Source organism: Phalacrocorax carbo, chromosome 1, assembly GCF_963921805.1.
Source record: "Phalacrocorax carbo chromosome 1, bPhaCar2.1, whole genome shotgun sequence".
NCBI classification, from domain to species: Eukaryota; Metazoa; Chordata; class Aves; order Suliformes; family Phalacrocoracidae; genus Phalacrocorax; species Phalacrocorax carbo.
The window spans coordinates 46,702,545-46,725,736 of NC_087513.1; the positions used below are offsets into that span (position 1 = coordinate 46,702,545).

General features: G+C 39.4%; 1 protein-coding gene across 1 annotated transcript in view; it reads right to left on the reverse strand.

The window, feature by feature from the left end:
* SLC6A15 (solute carrier family 6 member 15) overlaps positions 1-22,736 on the reverse strand; it is a 38,744-nt gene extending 16,008 nt beyond the window's left edge. Inside the window, exons 1-4 of the mRNA XM_064450376.1 lie at positions 22,466-22,736; positions 11,316-11,796; positions 2,341-2,498; positions 1,744-1,870 (exon numbers count right to left, since the gene is read on the reverse strand). Of these exons, the coding sequence (XP_064306446.1) occupies positions 1,744-1,870; positions 2,341-2,498; positions 11,316-11,604 (574 nt within the window). The 5' untranslated portion in view covers positions 11,605-11,796; positions 22,466-22,736. The remainder of the gene's footprint in view (positions 1-1,743; positions 1,871-2,340; positions 2,499-11,315; positions 11,797-22,465) is intronic.
* Between the last annotated feature and the right edge of the window lie 456 nt (positions 22,737-23,192).

A 23,192-nucleotide genomic window follows, 5' to 3' on the forward strand; every position in this document is an offset into this window, starting at 1 on the left:
TCACAAAGAGTCTTAAGACATTCGCTGAAAGAAAATGTGACTGCTACCGGTGAAAGGTTCTGGAAAAATCTTCATAAAACAAACCTCCAGGATAACATATTCCTCTACATATGGTCAGCCTGAATCCTAGGCAGAATTTAGTTCTCACTTAAGCACTAAATAGTAGGTAGGCCAAGATGAAACATACATTTCATTTATAACACGTAAGATTAGATTACCTACATATGATACTGTGGCTTACACACTATGAAAAGTACCTCTCTGAAACTGAACACTGAATTATATTCATTTTGAAAATCTATGGAAAACAAATTCTCAGTTGTGTCAGTTTTGTCATGACACTCAAATCAACAGTCACTTAATTACTGTTAGAAATTATAAAATAACATAATGATAACAAAGTGATGAGAAAAGAAAAAAATGGCTCCTACACACCTGTTAAATGAAAGTTGCTATGTGCATTCCAGAAATTATTTTATTATATTGTAATTCTGCTTTAATTACATTACTGAACAATTGAAGAAATTGTGCACAGCTAGACATAAATAGAATGCTTCAAAGAAAATATGCACTTAACTTTTATAAATTATTTATATCTGACAATCAATCTCTACGCTGGGTCCTGAGTGAAGGTTAATTCATGAAAAGAAGGGGAAAATATACTAATTTTAAGAAAACACAGGTGTCAGATCTTCACAGAAATAAACTGCCAGAAAATGATAGAATGTTATCAAATGTAACACTTTTCTGTGTTTAAGCTTACTTCAGATGACCTCTACTGAAGTTAGGCTGACACAGTATATCTTAATATTTAGGCAGGGTAAGGGTATATTAACAGCCAAACAGTGTGGCTCAATTAATGGACAACAGCTTGTGGAATACAGTCAATTTGACTGTGTGCCAACGTTCACAAATACTGATTATTTTAAACAACTGAAGCAAGCAAGTCTGGCAAAGACACTATAAAAACTTTGTACAACTTTACAAATGTCCCTGGTTATATTCTTTATTAAATGGGCAAAAACCACAAAAGGTAATTAAAGAAAATTTAAGATCTGAAACAAAAAGAAAATAAATATTTCATATTTCAAGAGCAAGGATAATGCAAAGTGCATAACTATTATGAGATGACCAAAACCAAGTGATACGGAAAATTTAATACTGTTGTATAATATGTCCACTTCAGACTGTTGCATTATAGCAACAAACCAATGACCAATTATCTAATTTCTATTGGCTTACAAAGCAAACAATGCTTTTATCACATGAATTTAATTGATGCTTACAGTTTTCCATTTTCTGCTTTGTCAGTAAAGCAACACTTTTTGCTTTGTAGCCAGAAAGTACCCAAACTGAAATGCAGAAATATGTGTCTTCCACTTTTTTGATCAGATACGCATAATTTCCGATTTTGATACTTCAAAACCAGAAAAAAAAGAAATCAGAATTTTTTTCTGCAACACAATAAACAGCAAGCACTCTCCTAATTTCTTTACTCTTTAAAATGCTGTTGACAGTGACGTCCCTTTCCAAATACAGTATGTTTATCTTAGATTAGGTTTCTTTATTTTTTCCAAGTATTATAATGTGACATCTTAAGATGCAAAACCAGCTTTACCTATGACACTTTTTTCCACAAACATCTTTGAATTGCATTTTTTCTCCTTTTTGTTTTAAAATCTCAAATTTTAAATATTTTATACATATTTATATGATTTTTTGAGAACATTCATATAGACTTACAAGTATGAGATGTATTTTTAACTAAAGGGCACTGGTCCCATGGTAATGGATGCTGAAAAGACTGAGAAAAGTAAAACAGACTCCATCCAATAATGACATTGTAGTACAGGGCCACAAAGAAACATACCTATAAAATAAAAAAAAAGATCAAAAAGTTACATTTATTAATTACGTCTGTAAGTTTAAAAAAATCCCTACCGAACTGCATATTAGCCACTAAACCTAATTTTAACGAAAGTAAGTCAGAAGTAAGAACTGAATGGCTTGCCCCATTAAAGTACCTAGCATCTTCTAAATTTTCACTTTTCTCTGTATTTATCGTGTAACACCTGATATTTTTACAGTCTTTTTTTTCTCCAGAAGATTATGATGTTCCCTAGCTCATAATTTCAAAAGAATCACGAAATATAAGTTGTCTGGTGTTACAAACACATCTATATCAACATTTTTAAAATGTACTAATTATAGGATCTTCCGAAACAGTGTAAACTGACCTTGAAGCCCAGCTACAAAACACTGGCTTTTTCCAGTAGCAAAACAGAAAGTCTAAATCACACAGCCTGAAAGCAAATAACACTTTTAATGTTAAAAACTTACTACGCAGCTTGCAAATCCAATTCCTCCAAGTTTAGGGCTGATGTAATTCCACACACCAATACTCCCTCGGCGGATCCTCTGGCCCACAGCAAGCTCCAAGAAAAAGAGTGGAATCCCTATTATCAGTAGCAAGATTAAGTATGGCACAAGATAGGCACCTATGAAAGGGACAAAGTGAATCAGAGTGAGAGGGAGAAGAGTCAGACCTTGACAAAACAAATGTGAAACCTTCTAACAGCTTCAAGTTTGAATTAGTGTCATTCACTGCAAAGCTTTTTTGATCACATGCAAAGAGTAATTTTACCTGAATCTTAGCCGTATTTCTTGTAATATATGAAAAGCCCAGAACTTCTAAAGCACTGTAACATTTTGAGGCAAAACTTAGCAAGTTATTATCTAATCTAGTTGTTTGTTTGTGCAAAAATTTTGGGCATTTGATCAAACTTTTTAGAAATATAGTGATGCAATCAGGAGCTGAATCAACATTTCCTAAAAAAACCTCTACGCCTTGATCTATAACAAAGCAGCAAGACTAAAATTATGAAGGAAATACAGAAAATACTGTGCATACAACATTCTGAATTCCATCCAGTCTTAAGTGGTTTCAGGAGACCATACTGTGGATTTCTCCATGTGCACCTCAGATGCTCAGAAGGGGGTTTTCACAATGTACAGAATAATGACTCTATCCAGCTAAGCAAGAAAACTGTATCAGCCCATTTCTACCAGGCTCCACACAGAGACTAGAGACATGAGGTGGAAATGAAATGGAGTATTTTAGATCCAGATCTTGCAGTATTCGCAAACTCTCATTAAAGACATATTTGAAAATGCAACTGTTACTTCACCTTTAGACATATATATATATAAAACAATTCCTTTTTTCAAGGTCTTGGTCCCAGGAAGTGGCCATAGACAATTCTAACTTCAGGATGTATCTCCATTTATTTCAGCAAAACTAATTGTAAGGAAATACATCCACACACTAAGTACACTGACAAGTTCAGAGCCTAACTTCTTCCTTGCTGTTGAGGAGTATTTAGTACTAGAGCTAACAAAACATTTAGGCAACAGCAACTTGCAATGCAGCACTTGATTTTCAAATGCATTGCTCTTATGCTGCAATATAGAGTACTGTGCTGGCCACCTAATTCAAAGGGCTTAGGACTTTTGACTGCAACCACTGTAAGGCTAAAGAAGAGTACTCGAGATGCAGACCGCAGCATGTTGGAGCAAGCTACAAAGCAAAGATCTAAAGACCTCAGAAGCTTAGACTAAGAGCTATTAAGTTGTCTAATCAATTTATCTCTGTGATGAGAGGCAAGCTGAGCAAAGTTCAGAAACCAATTTGGGATGTATCCTCAACTTCAGCTAAGTTCTACTTCTTCTTCATCTAGTGTCAACTTCCTGGGGCTTTTTTAGGAGTCTATCAAAATATACTGTCATTTGCATATCCTTAGTAGGTAGCTTATCTCATTGAATATGGTTTATTTTAGAAAAGTTAAACTTTCCTAAGCTGTGCAGAAGGCCTCAGATATTCTGGTACCATCCACTCCTATTTAGGTCCACTTGCTATTTTGCTCTTCATGAAATACGCACAAATTGGACATCACCTTCCATTATAAAGATCTTACAAAGACTCTAAGCATGGAGTAACTACAGTCCTGAGTTTAAGAAAACTAAGAAAAAAGAAGAAAAAAAAACCTGAGAAAAACTATTGGTGGACCAGACAAAGGATATTGATCTTAGTTGCCTCACAGTCTATAGGCTACTGTGAGCAATGAAATAGCTCCTTGTGTTTCATGACATGATATGATATGCAATGATACTGTTTGAGCAGCATTTGGTCAAAACCTATGCCAGGCTCTGAACAATGTACTGGTTTTGAGGATACAATACTCCCTCATAGAGCCAAACATCATGGTCTATCTACCCATTTCAACATTGTATAAACTTAAGTATTATTTCTACTGAGGTAGCAGCTACATTCCCAATCAGTACTTTGGTGTCTTTTGTGGTTCATCTTGTACGTGCACATAACGGAAAGAACACAAAGGACTTATTTTCTACTATGAAAAGAGAGACAACAGAGACAGAAGGAAATAAACATGAGGAAAACTGAGGAATAGAGAAACAACCACATTCCAAAATGAGGGGGACTATCTGTCTTAAGAATATATAAGACAAATAATACCATTAAATACCCTTGATTTACCATGAACATTCTCTCAAAATTTCTGAGAGACAGAAGTATACTGTTAATTCGTACCGCAAATGAGAAGCTTTGGCATCACTATCTTTAAAAATTTGGTCATACAATTAATTGAAAGCCAACAGTACATAGTTTATTAAATAGTATAACACTACTGTAAAAGATACCTGAGGTCTTAATTAGACAGGTGTTGCATAGCTGAGCAGAGACAAGCCTAAACAGCTCAAAAAAATTGGGGCCTAAGTGACTTACCCTGTATCCCACTGGATGACTGTACTAGAGCAGGAACTGAACCCAGCTCTTCAGTGTCCCAGTCCACAACCTTAATCACAAGGCTGCAAAGTTAAGCACATGTTTAAAGACTGGGCTGATGTGGGTGTTTTATGGTGCAGTATCAATGTAAGTTGCAAGATTTATCAGTTAGATTCAACTAAATGAGTTAAATAAATGTGGTGCTAAATCCACACTACATTATACATGACACAACCCTGTAATTCAGTGTGGTAGCCAACAGACTTCATCTTTATACTGCAGGGCTTGTGCAGAGCACCTGAAGCGTGGGTCTTCTCAACATTCAAACCTGCTGAGCTCCCTTCTGAAGTTGTGCCCCTCCCCAAAAGAAGGACATAATGGAAAAGAGTGCACATATGAGTTTCAGTGCAACGCAGTTTGAACATAGCCAGATTATACAACTGTACATCACAGCTGCAAAGAGCCCCTGTGCCCTGTAGTCACCATGAAACCACAGCATCTCTGGACAAGTATTTTGTTTCAGCCTTCCCTTGAAGCTAGACATACTTCAAACAACTGAGAGACATCTTCACTTCATGATAAAACAGAATCGCTATGGAAACAGCTCAGCATGTCTCTTATTTGCCAGTGCATGAAAACACGGGTCCTTGGAGTTATAATATTGAATTAAGGATCATTTTTATTTGAATTAGAACAATAAGCTATACATCCTGGCCTTGAACAGCATCCTACAATTAGCTATATTATGTGCTAGATCTGTCAGCTAAGCAGCCTTCTGAACACGACAGTTCTGTGTGGTTCAGGATCCCCAGGTCTCCTTTCTACATTTTCAAAATTGTTCTACTGTAAAGTCACCTTTTTTGTGTATTTTGGCCTTAAACACTGGCTTTCCTGTTAAAAAACTCACCTCAACTTTGTACGGGGAAAAACAGTATCTACCTTATCCTTCTTCACTAGAATGAAGGACAAAGATTCACAAGATTACAGGAGCTGGTGGTGGTTAATACTGTGCACAGCACTTTCTCTTTTATTTTTTTTCTTTATTTTCCTTTAACCTAGCACCGAAATGAGATAAGTGATAAATTGTCTCTCTTCATATTACAATACATACTACAATTGGCAACATTATTGATAGAAATGGAATATTAACATTAGTTTTGAGTTTTTACGAACGCCTGGAGGGAAAAAAAAACAAAATGACATGATTCATAGTGATTAAAGAGTTGGAAAATAATTTCAGAAGCTGTAATGCAGGACAACATAACTATTACCATGTTGATACTACAGAACTTTTCTTCTCCTAGCCAATCTTGATGCAACCTGAAAAATCTAATAACTTTCCAGATTTGTATCAGCTGCTGCTGTGCTAGTTTTTAATTAAGTGTCTACTGCCTGATTTAATTCTTTTTCAATGAAGGTGAGCTTTAACACTATCCTGAGGAGACATTCCAGTTCTTATAGCTTACTGGAGATTTACTAATAGAAAGCTACCAAGAAGTTGATATTCAGATGAAGATCAACTTCTTTTCAATGCCAAATGTTAAAATTTTCAAAATTATGACAAGCAGGCAACAAAATACTACAGGTTTAGTCTAATAAGCTCCTGTAAGTGAAATTATTTACCATTAAAAATACAAATGGCTTTTAACAAGAAATCTGATAAGAGGTTTTGTGTTTTGTCTGTAGGTTTGTAGTCTACCCTACTGATAGCATAGTTTTCCTGTCACTAGTCTTCCACAGTTTAAATACGTTCAGGTGTGCCTATTTATAAAACTGTGCTTAAAGGATGAAAATCCCCTTAGTCAATGATGTTTAATGAAGAATTACACTTGCAAAATAAAACATTTTCAGCACACTGAAGTAAAACTAAATTTCAGGTCTGATAATACAGTTTAAATCAGAACTCACAAAATAATACTGAATCCATCAATGAATCCAAGGCACTGATTATAAATTATTAATCAAAAGCTAAATAATGAAGCCACTGAATCCACACTCAAGTTTTGGAATACAAAGGAATACTTGCTTTCCTCCCATTCTGCTTGTATTAGACAATCAGGCTGAGTTTCTAATGACTACTCAGTCTTTAACAGTTTACATAGTGTTTCCTCAGCACTCCTCAGCAATCGCTGCTTTACTCTTTGTAAGACCACAGAACTTAACTGTTCAATCTGCTGGTATTTCAGTATAAAATCCAGACTACTTAACTGTAAAAACTCACCATGTGACTCTACCCATGTCAATCTTTTCAAACCGTAATAGCAAGATAATCTGCTACAAATTTCCCTATGCTGCTCACAGCTTTTATCCATTTATTATTGTTTAATAGTTCTTTTGACTTTTTATATCACAGAGTCATTAAAAGACTGACCTAAAAAAACCAAAAGGAAAATAAAGTCAATGCTCATGAAACTGCAACACAAAAATCTTTGGGTGTGCAGTACTTTGTCCCAATAACACCTCCAACACTAGAAGCACCTCTTCGAAAACTATGTTCACTTGTCTTCATAATAAAACTCACTCAAATATCACTTATTCTAGCATAACAGCTCATTTTGTTTGCTTTTGTTACTTCTAATATGTGAAAATACCATTTTTAATTCTGCTAATCCTAAAGGAAATGATAAACAAACAGAATAAACTTTAACTATTTCCTTTTTTGAAACAAGTGAAAGGTGTGCAAGCTGTTCACCAAATGATAGCAACAAGCAGCATGAAAATACAGGTCTGGTTGGTCACTATTTATTAGCCTCATGGCAAGACTGGGTAGACCTGAGTGATTTATTTTTAAGGCTCACTATCTCCTGGGAAGCTGAGGCAGCTTTGAACGCATTGCATTCTATCACAGGTTACGAAAATGTTATATAGGACTTCATACAGTCAAGGAGTAATAAACTGTATAGTGTAAAAAATGATAAATATTAAAAAAAAATTTAAAGCTAAGTTAAGAGTATATCCAGCTCCAGTGCAAATCACCTTTGTGAGGCATCAAGGAAGAAACAGCTGTTTTATCTGTTAGGCTGCAAAGAGTGGAAGAGGTGCCTTAAGTTCCAGATGGGAACTGGGCATTGCCCACCAGGGAGAAGGGGAACCTGTGGTGAGGACAGAGGTGAAGAAGGCAGAGAGATCTATAGTGAGTTCCTCAAAGCTTTACTGAACACCTTCAGCCCCTCATTTGCAGAGCCCAAAACTCCTTTGAGCCCTCCCTCTCATCTGAAGTCAAGAAAATGAGCACACACTGGAGTGCTCCCAGTCTCTTCCCAGCCTTTTTGTCTTGATACTTTTCTGCATTACAGCTACATCCCAAACGTGGATCGAAGTTCATCCCAGCTGTGTACTAGCCTCTTCTCTCATCTCTTACAACAACTTCTTTTGTGGGAAAAAGCCCAGTGTGAAAGCCAGCAAAGAGCTACGCAGTCTAACTGTAACTTAAATGAGCATAAAAAATACAAGATATTACTCTAAATATTTATGAGTGTTTATGAATTAAAGAAAGATGACAAGAAAGAAGGTACCTGTTTTGGCAGTACAGACCAGACCCGGAAACAGAGACTGAAAGATACCTATGGGCGTCCAGTATCAGCACAGTGTAGTGATACGAAAGTTACCTTTAAAGATGGTACTGCAGATACCTCACTGAAGCAGTTCAGAGCTCTGAAGTCAGGAGTGTTGGCACACCGCAGGCCATAGCCATAAACAAACCCAATCTCTCTAGAAAACAGGCCGGTGAACGCCCAAGTTTTTCTCCACAAAACCCTCTAATAATATACATCTATCTGGGCTAACTTTTCTGTGTCTTTTCTGTTTATTTTGTTGCTTTTGTTGTTTATGTCACAGAAGTTAAAAAAAAAAAGACAAAAATAAAGATTACTACATTGTTAGGATCTGATGTCTCATTTACTGATGGCTTTGGAACACCTAATGTTGAAAGAAACCTGTGAGGGAAACTAACAAGTAACTCGATTTTTGCTTCTTTTTATTTTAAACTCGGAGCAGATTTATTAGTTTACTGGTTTTCAGTATACTCCCCCAGCCTGATGGTATTTGCCAGATCTAAGTTGCTTAAACATAGGGAAGAAAATGAAAAATATTTGGACAAGATTGAAGGTGGAGACCTAGCCATATACTCCACTGAAACAGTTCTAATGAAAAGCCACAGAAAGGCTGTTTACCTTATACTCAGAGACTTCAACAGGTATTACAGTAAAACTTTCTCAGCAAAAGATTACAGAACAGTTGTGACACTGACATTTAGAATGGGTTGCATAAAAACAGTCTAATTTTACCTAGAATGGAACATACAGTAAATAGTATGCGTAGCAGAAAACTGAAATCTCATACGACATGTGCGTATTTTTTTTACCACGTGTTTAAACTTCTCCCTCCCTCCCCCTATTCTTTTATGCAATTGCGAGAATTATCTGCCCATCTGCACACACAAATATGGGCGCCAATGTGCTTTTCTTTATGTCACCTTCTCTATCTTGCACTATGGTTAACTTGAAAATCAAGAAAGCTTTAGCTCAAATAATCACTTGCTTTTCTGTGTTGTTCTGAAGGTTGTAATTCACTAAAAGAGTGCAAAAACATTTTTAAAGGCCAAATACATCCTTGTCTCAGCCATGTGCAGAAAACATTGTCTCCACAGACTATGTTATATACCCAAGTTCCTGCAATAACAGCAGCAGGGAAAGCACTTCATTTCAACCTGAAATGACTCCATATTTATTTTTTCAAGTTTGATTAATGAAGTGCCATAATCCCTGAAGGTTGAGGGTTTTTTTTCTAAAATGTGAAATTATTAATTACTTCAAGACATTTATATTTGTTCTGAATGAAATTTACACTCACTGGCAGAGTGACTTTAGAAGTGTCTGATGGTATGAATACACCAGCCTAAGGAACACACCCACAGACCTTTTCTGTTGGTCCAAAGGAGAATCCAATGGGCTTGAAAAATCAGTAACTACCTGTATTAAACACAGACTTTCAAAAGGAACACAACTATACAAAATAAACCACTGCAACGCATTATCCTTGAGGCTACACCTTGACACCATACTTAGGATTAAATGATACAGAATATAAATGTTTTAGTAGCTACATCCTTAACTCCAAATAAGTTAGTTTTAAAAATTGTTCATTAACAATTGTTCATTTAATTGTTCATTAAAATTTTTCAACTAGTAGTGATACATGATCAGTTCTCCACTGTGTCTAGCAGACTAGATAAGATCACCATTCACTGAAAAGTTATGTTTTTTGAGAAGCTACATTCAACATGTTTTCTGTTAGCATCACAGTTACAGATAAAGAAAACTTTAGATTCCACACAAATCATTAAATCAACCATTTAATGACTTTCTCTCCAGAATAAATAAGAAAATAAAAGGAAGCTAAATGAAAGTGAAAAAAATCTTTTCACTAGATATAAAAGTATTTAGACTTTATCCTGGAGATAGAATATTTAAAAGTATAAACTCCATTTTTACTGCTTGAACTGAATGAGACAAAACAAAGTACAAAATTGTACTCTGATTATATTCTAGACTTATTTCTATAGCCCCCAATTACATCAGTTTTACCATTCAACTTTTAAAATCCAGCATGAATAAAATGTTATTCTTTGTATTCTGTTCTGTAATAGATTCACTTTTTTATCATAAGAAGTGACAGGTTTGTTTTGAATTCAGCGAAGTAATTAGCTACAATAGGACGTGCATTAATGTAGTATAGTAGGGTTCAGTATAGCACAGGATAAAACACTAATCCTGCATTCATAAAGGAAGGTCTCTAGCCTCATACTTCATACTACATTCAAAACCATAGACGGACAGCTAACAAATAAATGGCTTGATGTTATTTTTCTAAGTGAAAGGTAACTTGTTATTTAGGAAAAGTTAACCATGTAACAGCACAAAATAGATGTATTCCCTTAATGTAAATTATATTATTTAAATTATTATCTGTAAAAAACTCCTTTTCACTCCTACAGTATTTTGTGGTTCTTGCAGAAAGTAAACTATGATCAAATGGCTTAGGAGCTAAAGGCAATTAAAAAGTGAAGGTGTAAAGGTGTGAAGCCTAGTACTGCCAAATACCAAAGACCAAATACTGCCTTGGTCTTTAAAGTGGATGAAGATTTAATGCCTTGATTTATTGCCCACGTACTATAAAGAACATTTTAGCACAACAGTAATCAAGTCCTGAATTATACAACCCCTCCATAAAGATGTGTTTTGCTTAACGACTAGTTTGACCATAGTTAAGGTCATATCAAGAACTTTCTCCCTTAAAATAAAGAAAAGGAATCTTAGAAAAATCTGCTACTTACTAACAAATGCATCCCTCTAAATAAAGAGAATACAGGTTTTTCCTCACAGGCTCTGGAAAAAATTAAATGTAAAACCTGACATACTGGAGCAGGTTTCACTGTGGATAACTCTGCTAACTGTGAAATCTGAAAGGTTATCCTCATCATTTAGTTATGACTAGCTATCACAAGACTTACCTCCACCATTTTTCTGACACAGATATGGGAATCGCCACACATTCCCCAATCCAACTGAAAACCCAACTTGTGCCAGAATATATTGAAGTTTGCTGTTCCAAGCAGGTCTTTCATCTTCTACATCTGAGCCTTCTTCAACATCTACATCTTTTTCTTCTTGATCATCAACCATAAGTTCACTCTTCTTAAAGGCATCATCTGAAGAGTCTTCATTAGAGAGAAGGTCCTTAACTGACTCAATGACCTCATCATCTAGTTCTCTTTTCACTACCTTGCTGTTCTTAGGCATTTGTAATACAAGAAAAACAGTAAGGAAGTCAAGTTCAGCTGAGACAGATGGACAAGCGCTGAAGAAAGCTCTCCCTCTGCTTGGCCAAAAATATTGAAGAAATAGACTGAAGATGGTGCCTGATGAGTCGTTGATACCAGGGAATCAAGAGTAAGAACTTCTGTTTCTGAAAGTTTGTTCTACTGAAAGTACCTGTGAAAAAAATACAGGAGGACATTATAGTGTTATGCAGAAGAAGCTTAATTTGAAATTATATGCTTTGGTTTACCCATTTCTGCTTATCTCAATGATCTGACAAAAGGAGAAAGAGAGAGGAAAGGGATGTTAGAACACTTCCAAATTATAGGAATTAATTCTACTTTTGGGACTTAAATATTTATGTAGAATACATTTCATTCACTTGCTGAGGGCCAGTTTAGTTTGGTTTTTTGTTTCCTAAGGACTGATAGGCTAATTGCTCATATTTTGACAGCCTAACAAGATTCTTCTTAGCAGGCACAATGGGGTATATACTCTACATAAAATTTAGAAGCCCAATTCCATTACTTCCTGACTTAACAGCTGTACTTAATTTACTAAAAATATATTTTAAACAAAGTAGATTAAGTTTTTCAGACCATCTCTGAAAGTCATGCAGCAATTAAGATTTTGATATACAGGACGCACCTAGTGCTTCAAAAGCAAGGGTGACTTATTTTCCTGTATTCTTTATCAAGGAATATATAATCACAATAATTTTTTCAAAGAAGAGATGCTCATCTCTTATGAGCTTTGATGCTTTAAATAGTTTCTTAGAAACAGGAAATAATTAAACATACCTGAAACATCTGAAAAGCTGTAACCAAATCCATTTTAAAAGGCTGCTATTTCGAACATATATGTACAGACACAAAAATGCCTCCATCTGAATATGTGTTTTTCTTTTAAGACAATTAATCATTTTAAAAGACAAATTGACTTGCTTGCAGCTGCCATACTGAACGTAACCATAAGATTTTGGGGAGGAATGTTTTTTGAGAAATTCTTTACTAATCACATGGGACAAACCTAGTATGTGCAAAGCCATCTGCACAATTAAGAGTCTTAAAAGGGATTTAGATTATGTGTTAAGCTTCATGAAAACCCTAAAGAGGGAATACAAGGAGTCTAATCAAGAACTGCTAACTGATGAGAATCAGAAATTACTGCGGGATACACGAAAACTTGCAGCTTTTGCTTATGGACTTGCTGCAACATCTGATCCATAGGATGAAGGCTGTATCACTTTCTGATGAACTCGCACGTAGCCTAGAACTGCAAGGCATTAGTGGACTGTTAGCACAATAATTGAAAGATCAAGCACCTCACAGCTGCTTCAGTGACAGACCAGAAGAAAGATGTTAAGCCACTGGAGCGCAACCCACAAGCTTATCAAGATGAGGCTTCACAACAGAACTAAAGCCTCTGGCACCAAAAGTACTATCACCAGCCTTGTGGCCGACAGGACAATTACCTTTTTCAATATTTTCCAAGGATTTGGAAGTTGAACTTCACTCCAGCTGCCTACTAAACTCCATTCGAACCTCTCTCCATTCATTCCCTAGACTCTCATCACTGCCATCTCACTTTCCCTCTCCCTCCTGTTACTGCCTCCTCTAAGTAACTCCAACTCTGGCAGTCAGCCCAAATTTTTGAAGCTGAGTAAGGCTGCTTTGTGCTCACCCCTGACACTGGAAGGGCTTAGGGTCCTATAAACTTTCCTTCTGGCATGTGGTAGAACTAGTATCAGGCTTTGTTTTGTCTCATACCAGTTCTTATAAAAAAATTAGCTATAAGAGCTATACACAGAACAGTATAATGGGGAGAGTCATTAAGCCAACAGAGAAATCCTAATTCTGTATCCTTTATATCCAGGCTAAATAAATGTCTGCTCAGGCCTCTTTTTATCTGTTTTGTCTCTTAGGTTGTAAACTCTTCAAAGGACTACGTCCTCTTCTACTCCATGTATGGTTCAGTAGCTCTTAGTTATGACTGAGACATCTAGGTAGAAGCAGAATGCAAACACCAATAACACATTAAATTGAAGGGTTTAAGCTCTCCTTTGGGACTATAAGCCACAGCATATGGTACTTCAACCACTCCTTTTAGTCACATTTCAAACTTTCCATTTCCTTTTGTTCCACTGATGTAAATTAGAGCAGCTTCTCAGTTCCAGTAATTAGTAATAAGTTCAAGGAGCACATTAAAATGAAACAATTTTCTCTCTGTATTTAATGTAACAGCTGCACAAGTGAAACTACCTCAGTATTTGTAGGTCTGAGATCCTTCTCCAACTGTAATAAGCATAAGATATTTTCAGTCAAAAAGGCACTAGCCATCTATCAGTATTTATTAAAATGTTTTAAAAGGTCATATCTGTATTAATAACTTTAGATATAGTCACTTGCAGGGCATCAATATGATTTATCTGGAGCTCTCACAGATGAGTCAACTGCAACAGAAATTGCATCATTCTGTCCTGTCATGCATTAAACACTGCATCAGTACACTTCAGAATAAACTGGGCTTGATACTTTTATTCTTAGCACAGTATTATATTAATTTCCCTTTCATTAACCTTCCATTAAGCAGGATATTATCAATAGTGCTATCACTGAATAGACTTGCAACAGTTGCAGGGCTTGAGAAAATGTGGGAGGCAGGCTCAGCAGACTGGTGCTTGGTCTAACTGTACTGGTTTTCTAATTGAAGATGTACCATTGGCCAGCTTGCATCAAGAATGCAGGGTAGCCCTTCAGGAGACATCACAAATCCACAAGTAGTCTCCAACTGTCAGATTTAACAACTTGTTCTCTGTACTAAACCAAACAAGGACTCCTACCTCACCAGACACTACCATCAGGTGCAAATATTCAACACATGGTCCCAACAGGTTTGTGCAAGGAGCCTGCTGTTCCGTGCTCGGCACTCCCAGGACACACGCTAAGAAACATACAGAAGCCTCTCTCTTTGATCCAAATGACACCTGCACAGAAGGCAGACACCGAACTACTCAGCCTGAGCTAGGCCTAGGTATAAGCGCTCCAAAGTGAAGACTGAATAGGGAGATACCTAGTAAAGTTACTCACCAGCACAGTTCAGCTAAACACGGACCTCTGAACAAGACCGTTTTTTCATATCACAGTATTGAACTTTAGTATGTCTACCTATAAAATTATATTTTAGGTTACCACACCATTTGGATCTAGTCTGATATTGAAGTTCTTCATTAGCATCAAACAGTAATTAGAAAATATCATGCCAAATTCTGTTAAACTGCTCTTTCAGTTAGTTCTACCACCCACTTTCTACACAGCCTTGTGCAGTAATACGGCATTATGTGATAGGACTGTTTCTCCTAAGTGTCATTAAAAAACCTACATAACAAACCATCGTATTTACTAATGGACTACAGAATTCAGAATCATAGACTCAGCCATTACCGTGACCATTTTAAACTCCATGTCCTAAATCTTGTCACGTATTTTAAAATATTACTATACTGTTAACAGCACCTTGGATTAAAAGTAAAACATCTAAGACATAACTTAGCCTTCTTAAAGCTGTTTGTTTGGGGTGGGTTTTTTTTCTATCTTAGATCTAGATCATGGAATTTGATCAACTGATTTAACTCTGGTTTCCAGGCAGTTTCACTCATCCTTTTCGTAACTTAAATGATGTCATGTGCCAGATGAAAACACTGAAGGGAAAATTTTATTATCACATTTACTGGAGAATAGAGTATTTCTCTGGACTTTTCCACAACTGAAATGAACAAATAAAGATGGTATCCCTTTTTTTATGTATAATCCCCTTTTAAAAAAATCTAAAATTAACCTTAAACTGACCTGACAAGTGTCTGTATTGTTTTAGGGAATTTAACAGAAAGGAAATTGCTGAACAGTACCTGGTTCGGTTAGAAGAACATTTAGAAAATTATTCTGTCACTGTATTAACAGTAATCAGTAATCTGAGTTAGCATAAACAAACTTTTGGAAACAACTTTCTAAAATCAAACAAATCAGCTAGATTTTTATGATGTTTTACTAACATTGTCCTTGACATGTTAAAATCATTATTTCTTCCTCATACTGAAAGATAAAACAGTGAGGGGTTTTTGACGCAACAAGCAAACTGCAGACCCAAACTTTCCTTCTCAGAACACAGTGGGAATTTTGTTATTTTCTTCTGCGGAAGAAGAAGAATCAAGCCTTAATGCATCAGCATGCAGAAGTAAAGTAACCTGATTAGACTGCCACATTACTAGCAGATTAAGCAATAATAATCCCTTGTGACAGGGAATTCAGACCCAAATTAGCTCCCTGGGAGATCTGGGCTCGCTATAGAACTTTTACTTCAGCTTCAGGCCCGCATTCAGAAACGCTGGCACAGGGAGATAAGACCTGTAAAGCCTCCACTAAGCAAACTGCATGCGTTTGCAGTAAGACCCAAAGGAACTTCATTAGTCAAAGCACTAAAATACACAGTGAAAAATTTTACTGCACACCCTTTTCTCCCAATCTTTCTTACACGTAATGCCTAGTAAGGGATTTGTACTAGTTCTGTCCAACACTGCGGGCTCCTCTCCACTGTTATACTGGTAAGGCATCTTCTGTCGGGCTCCCTTTCAACGCATCCCTATCAGGCAGATCTGCATGCCAACAGACAGACGCTACAAGAGCAACACTGTACTTCTAGTTCTCTCAACTGTGCAGTACCAGTAAACAATTAAAAGTTTTGAGGCTGGAGATTTTCACAACGTGTACAGAAGAATAGGCACAAAAAAATCTCACTTGCTTACAAATTTGAAAGTATAATGAGTACAACTGCCCCATGTTCTTGCAATTACAGCACAAGTCTCTACAACAAGCCATTTGTAAAGCAATTTCATGTTTAAAACATCCCACAATACTACTGCAATAACTGGTATAACTAAACGTTAAAGAACTTTCAGCAATGCTTTTCTGACATAAATTAAAACACGATTATTTTTACATCGTGTTCCTTTTTAAAACCAGCACTCCCCTCTGAACAGCAAAGCCCAATAAAACCTCAATTCTTTTCTAACACAGTGTACTTTATGTCATTATCTTATTTTTACATCTGATGAAAACACAGCAATTCAGCAAAATTACCTACATTCAAGTTTTAACGCATTACAAATAATTCTCAAATCTTCTTCGATCAAAAATGGTTTCAATCTTCAATGTGAGTTGGAAGAAAAGGAAAGAAGGGGAAAAAGATTGAAACAGTGTGTTCACACTTTCATAAAAGACTATCAAGAAAGCCCAGACAGAACATAACTCTCTAGAAGGCTACTGTAACATCATGAAAAATAGTAAAAAAAGGAAGAACGGATACCTTTTCAAGTTCAAAGATTGCCATTAAAGGGAGAAAATGATTAACGTTCAGTTCTTCAGAGCTCTGCGTTCTCCGATGAAGCAGTCAACATACCAATATGCTGCTGTGGGGGTAGCAAAATGGAATATAAAGCTGCAGCCGGTTCACATTGCTATAATCTCTGCTCTTAAGGCAGATTGTGATGGCACAGTGTACGAGTCCAGTCCCACAAGCTTACGTCTTAACACTCCTGTTCACAAAATTTCCACCTTGACTCCCAGTAAAGAAACTAAGTGATTCAGCAGAGGACACAGAACAAAAAGTCAGGATTCTCACCGTGGCAGATGTTCATAAATGATCTCAACAGATATTCATGCCAAAGGTTTCAGTCTGTGTGGAATCACTTGATGAGAATTATACGCAAAAGTGAAGAAGGGGAGTTCCTTGCACCTTGAAGGAAACCTATAAAATGCATCTCAAATACAAGCCTATGAGCTCGGCAGAAGAAAGCATGATGGGAACAACCAAGGCAGAAAAAGGAAAACCAACATTTTAAGAGCAAAGGATGGCTGCGAGTCTGCAAAAAGGAATCAGGCCACTGGTGCAGACCGGATATGGGGAACAGCTGATGACCATCATATCTGAGTGAGGAAAAGAAGACTGCAGGAGCAAACCAGGTTTCGTGGGAGTACTGCAATTGTGAAGAATGGCTATCGCTAGGGGAATCTGTGTACGGATAATTATTTCAGCAAGAGTTACACTGTGTTACAGTACTCACTGCACAGGCTGAATTACTGCTGCAATGCAGCATTGTGTTCTTTGGCGGAAATAAGAATACGCACCATAGCCTTTTTGCCTAGTCAAGCCCAATTCTATCTGTCTACTGAAGCAGCCATTATGCTGCTCTTCAGCGCGAACTACATGACGTAGCATTTTGCCCTAGCTAGTTTAATACAGCCTGTCAATAACAGATATAGTTTCAATAGCTATTTAACTCAATCATAATGGAGAATAATTATATTCTATACAGTGAAACTTAACATTTCTCTGCATTCTTCAGTGATGTTATCTGATACACGCTAATGCACATTACACATACTACATTACATTGTAAAAAAGGTAAGAGCTCTTTGGGCTATGGGCGACTTGAAAGCATTAAAAAACACAAATGTTTTTGGTTCTGGTGTCTCTATACAATTCAGTTATTTAGACTATAGCAAAACTATTTATAGATACAAGACTGAATTCACACCTGCTGCAAACGCGGGTAGTTATACAGACTTCAGTGATGTTGCATCTGTTTCAGATTGCTGGGAGATTTGTTCTCAGTTCCTACAAAATGTTCTACCTGGCTTTATCTTACATCAAGACCCTGCACAGTCTCAAATGCAGACAACTTCTCTCCCAGATTAGTCTCCTTAAATTTTAGTTACCGGAGGATAGTTTCTACTATTTTAAGACAAACACAATGATTTGACAAAAATAGTATGATTTCTTTCTCGGAATTTTTCATTGTCAATAGATTTGATCTTAACAGCTTCTATGACTTAATCCAAATCACTGGCCCAAACAGAAATATCTAAGAGAGGGAATGTTACAACCTAGAGCTCTTGAATGTCACTTTTTTCTTTCCACTGCATGTAATCTCTAAAGACTTTATTGGCCTTACTGTAGTTTGTCACCTGCTTTCACAGATTTCTCAGTATTTTCTTCTCACAAATCAACTTCACTGAAATACTTCTCAGACTTATATGATGTGCTAAATGTAATTTCCTATTCAGACGGAGAAAACATATCACTTATTCTGCAGTCTTTTCTTATATGTACTTCATTGAAGGAACAAATTCAGCAATTACCACTCCTCCGGCTGAAGGTGAGTGAAGTAACCTCAGCAACTCTGACAACACTCCACCCTTGACTGGTCAAGCTCAAAAGGCGTAACTGCTGGTAACTTGAAACAAAATCTCCATTTTCTAAGTTCACCATATAAGCTACAAGAGGACCACAATTTTATTATAAAATCTTATCACACTTCTGAGAAGTGAGAGGATATAAAAGTATATTAAATATTTCTTGAAAGTATTTAGGTTACAAAATCAAGTACAGAAAGTGAGACATCACCAGACACATGCCTGCCCCGAAACATTAATTCTCTTCACTCCGTATTTCAGAATAGATCAATAAGTAAATCAAGTTGTCCTTGGCAAGAATTTATGTGATTACTTCTTTGTCTGTTTTTTATACATAAGGAAAGAAGCTGAACTGTTCATAGATGGGTTAGCAGAAATCTTGCTTCTCATCAAGTCTGATTAGTTAATTTTGTTATATAAATCATGCTTCAAGTTATGTTACACGAAATCCCTATGTCTTTTAAAAGAAAATGATTAATACCACTATTAATTCCACTATAGAAAAATCCAACACTGTAAATGTCCTACTCCAGTTTCCCACCCCTTCTCCATCTTGCCTTAAGAGCATGCTGAATCATTAGCACTGCAGGACACATTTCTGACACTTGAAATGCAAAAATAATATCATTTGCCAGCAGCAAAAAAACTATTTCCCCAAAGTGGGAAACAGACAACTGGCACCGCGAGTTAGATTCAAGGCGTTGTACACAGCACTACACATATTTTTCTTTTCTTTCTTCCATACAGACAATAAGGAACCCCTAGTCTTAAGAGTGAAAGATAGGAATGAAAAGCTCTGTTTCAGTGCAGATTTCTGGGAAGCTCAGCCCAGTTATCGCCATTGCCTAGAGCAACTGTTCTGGCAGTTACCATTGCTCTTTCACACTACTTTGTAGGGGCTTGTCAGGTTTTGTGCATCCAGCCCTTTAGTAGTATAGTGCTCAGTTATCCTTTGTTGCCGATACTTTTTCCCTGAATATTCAAGAACATTTCCTGAGTAATGGCAAGGTTACTTTGAATCACATTTCAAGGAAGAAGGGAGTCACTTAAGTTTAAAGATGGCACCTGCTGATATGTCAGAGTTATTCTGCAACCAAGAATTCAGACATCTTTGAAGTCCCGCGGGAAAGCTGCTACTGGTATGATCATTTCTTACAATCCATTGCCACGCCCATCTATAAACTTTAGGAGCAAAGGACCCAAAACTATTCTTCCAAAATCAACAGATATTTTGTCTTTTGGAGCAAGAACATTATTCCTTGATGTAAGTGAAACAGTCAGTACAATGGAAAGTAGCTGGGGACACAGGTGACAGCATCGTTAAAGTTGTAAGCACTTTTGGTTGTGCACTAGAGAATTTCAGGAAAAAATCTGCCTCCCCACAAAGATTCCTACCACAAATACTTCCCAAGTGACGTAATGAGCAGCAGCTACTCCAATATATCCTAACAATACAATTTATATCAGAACGAACAGCTGTAATTAGGAGACTGTGTTTCTGAATAACCTGTGATTCTTTTTTCTTTCAACATTTTAAAAGTTTTGTGCATAGAGGCTTTTGCAATATAGAGCAAAGACAGTTGAGAGCTGTTCAATCTATATGGTCCTCATCTGCACTACTACTTTGTCACTTGCTTGCCTGTAAGAAAAAAGAAAACTGTAAGAATGACAAGACACTAAAGGTCAAAAGGAATCAGCTTATACTGGAAAACTTTATTCAAGATGCCTTAGCAGTTTCACTTACTCAGTTTCACTACTGCTGGCACATCTGAACAGCTATGAAACGGCTTAGTTTTTCACCCACAGATCAAACCAATGGCATGTTTTGTTCATGATTCTGAGGTACACAGCTGAGCCCAAAGGGAGTGTTTGAAATGCACCGAATGCAGGCTGTAATTCTAACGTTACCTTAACGTGCTCTATGTGTAAACCAAAATCTTGTATATCAGGCAACACAAAATTAAGCAATCTTTCCTAAGTATTTTTTAAAGTTTCCATTTAATGAGATATTGATAATAGGGAACACACTACTAAATAGAGAAAACCTAAGTATGTTGTCATAATTTCTTAATCAAATGGAGTAAGCCGCCTGCTTAATACATCCAGCGTGTATGTACATAACATCAGATAACAAAATCTTCATTTATACTTTTCTTTGGAGGGGCAAACAGAGATCTGGATCCCTGTTCCATAGTATGTCACAGTGACATATTCATGGTGACATACTATTTAAAAATAATTAGGCTTCGCTTAGAAATCAGTACTATGGCCGTGAGCCTGTTAGTAGCAATACCTCACATAAAATAAAATGGCTGATGGGGTCTTGACTACATCTTTTACAAATAAAACAAAGCGCAATTTACTTAAATGGAACAAATCCTATTGCAACCTCCCATGAGGCAGGTCAGTGTGACAGTGCAGACATATTTCAATCATCTCATTTACTTCCAAAACAAAAGCAAAGCCTTGCAAAGAAATTCCAGTTTGCTCTAATACTAGTAAAATCGGAACAAAACCAGCTGGTATGGGCATGGAAAACAAGAATAATTAATAAGAAAATGGAAGAGGGAGGGGAAAAAAAAAAAAATCACTGGGAGCCGTAGGGATGAACCTACCCTGTGGATATGCCGTAGGACACAGAGGACCGCAACCATTAAAATCCTGAGCGGAAAACAAATCCGAGGCGCATAAAGGTTGAGGAAAGGTCCTCATTACCATACCCACCCAAACATGGCTGACACCAGGGCGCACCAGCCCCCAGCCCGCCGGGGCCGCCCCAGCCTGCGCGGGGCGAGGGATGCGGGCGGCGGCGGGGGGAGGAGGAACCCGCGGCGGTCCCCGCGGGGCGACGCCCACGCTCCGCGGCAACAATGCAGCGCCCCTGCGCCCGCGCACCCGCCGCGCCTCCGCCCAGCCCCCCCCCGCTCCGCCGCCGGCACGAGGCGGGACGGGCCGCGCTCCTGCTCCCGCAGCTGCCCCAACGGCGAGGCTGGCCCCGCTCGCTGCCAGCCCGCAGCCCGGCGCGCGGCGAGGCGCGCGAGCACGGCGCTCCCGCCATGGGGACCGGCCCTCGCCCACTCGCCCCCTGAAACACGCGCCACACATGCATCTAAGGTGTTTTACGCAACACGCGGGAGATGAATGAAATTTCTGTCGGCAGTGGCAGGGAAAGGATGTAAGTTCCCCGCCCCCACAATAATAATTATAAAGAGCGCCCCGCACAGCCCTATAGCCCACGGCTGAATCAAAGCGCACGGGCGGCTGCCAGCGGGCGCTCGCTATTGTCTCCCGAGGGGCCGGCTGCCCCCCGGCGAGCGGGGCTGGCGCCGGGGCGAAGGCAGCCTCCCGGTGTGCGTGGTGGGGAGAAGCCCCCTGCGCCCCGCAGGAGAGCGGGCGGAAAGGGACCCCCTCCCCCGCACACCCCTGCCCCTTCCCGGCCCCGCTCCCCCCCGCGCCCCCAGCCGCACGGCTCGGCTGGGCTGGGCAAGCGCGGGTGGCGGCGGCGGCCAGCCCGCCCAGCCTCCGCAGCCGCCGCCCCGCGCAGCGCTCCGCCGGCGGGCGCCTTCCCTTCCCTGTGCCCGGCCGTGCCTTACCTCCGCCCACGGGGCCCGCCGGGCGCCAGCTGCGGGAAGGGGGGATCCGGGTACCCCCGCGGGCGCGGGGCGGCGAGCGGGACCGTGCGGGCGCGGGGCTCAGCGGCGGGCAGGCGGCGGCGGCAGGCACATGTGCCCAGCCCTCGCTGCGACGGCGTTTAAAGACAGACATAAAAGCGGCGGGGGGAGAGGAAGGGGGAGGGCAGCGGCGGGCCGGGGGAGCCGCACCTCCTGACGCAGGGAGGAGCGCCCCCCGCCCCTCCTCCCCCCCGCCTGCAGCAGCATCTCCTTCGCCGGAGGCGGGCGGGGAGGAGGCAGGGGCGGCAGCGGGAGGAGGAGGAGGAGGAGGAGGAGGGAGAGGCCCGCCGGCCCCGCCGCCGCGCCAGAGCCCCTGCGGCTGCGCTGCAGCCCCGCGGGTGCCCCCTCCTCTGCCGCCTCCCGCCCGGACGGGTGGCGATCACCGTGTCCCCGGGTGCCGGTACCGCGCACAGGGGCGGCGAGCGGCCGGCGGCGCCGCCGCGGCCTGGTGTTGGCCGGGTAGCGGGGCACAGGCGGGGAGGTGGCCCCGGGGGGCCCGGAGGCGGGCAGCAGGCGCGCGGTTGCGAGCTTGCTTGGGGAACATGGAGGTTCTTCCAAAAGAAGGGGGTGAGTGGGAGCGAGGGGTGCGGGCTCGAGCAAGGAGGAGGGGTCGGTGAGGAGCAGGGTGGCGGCCGCAGCGGGCACACCT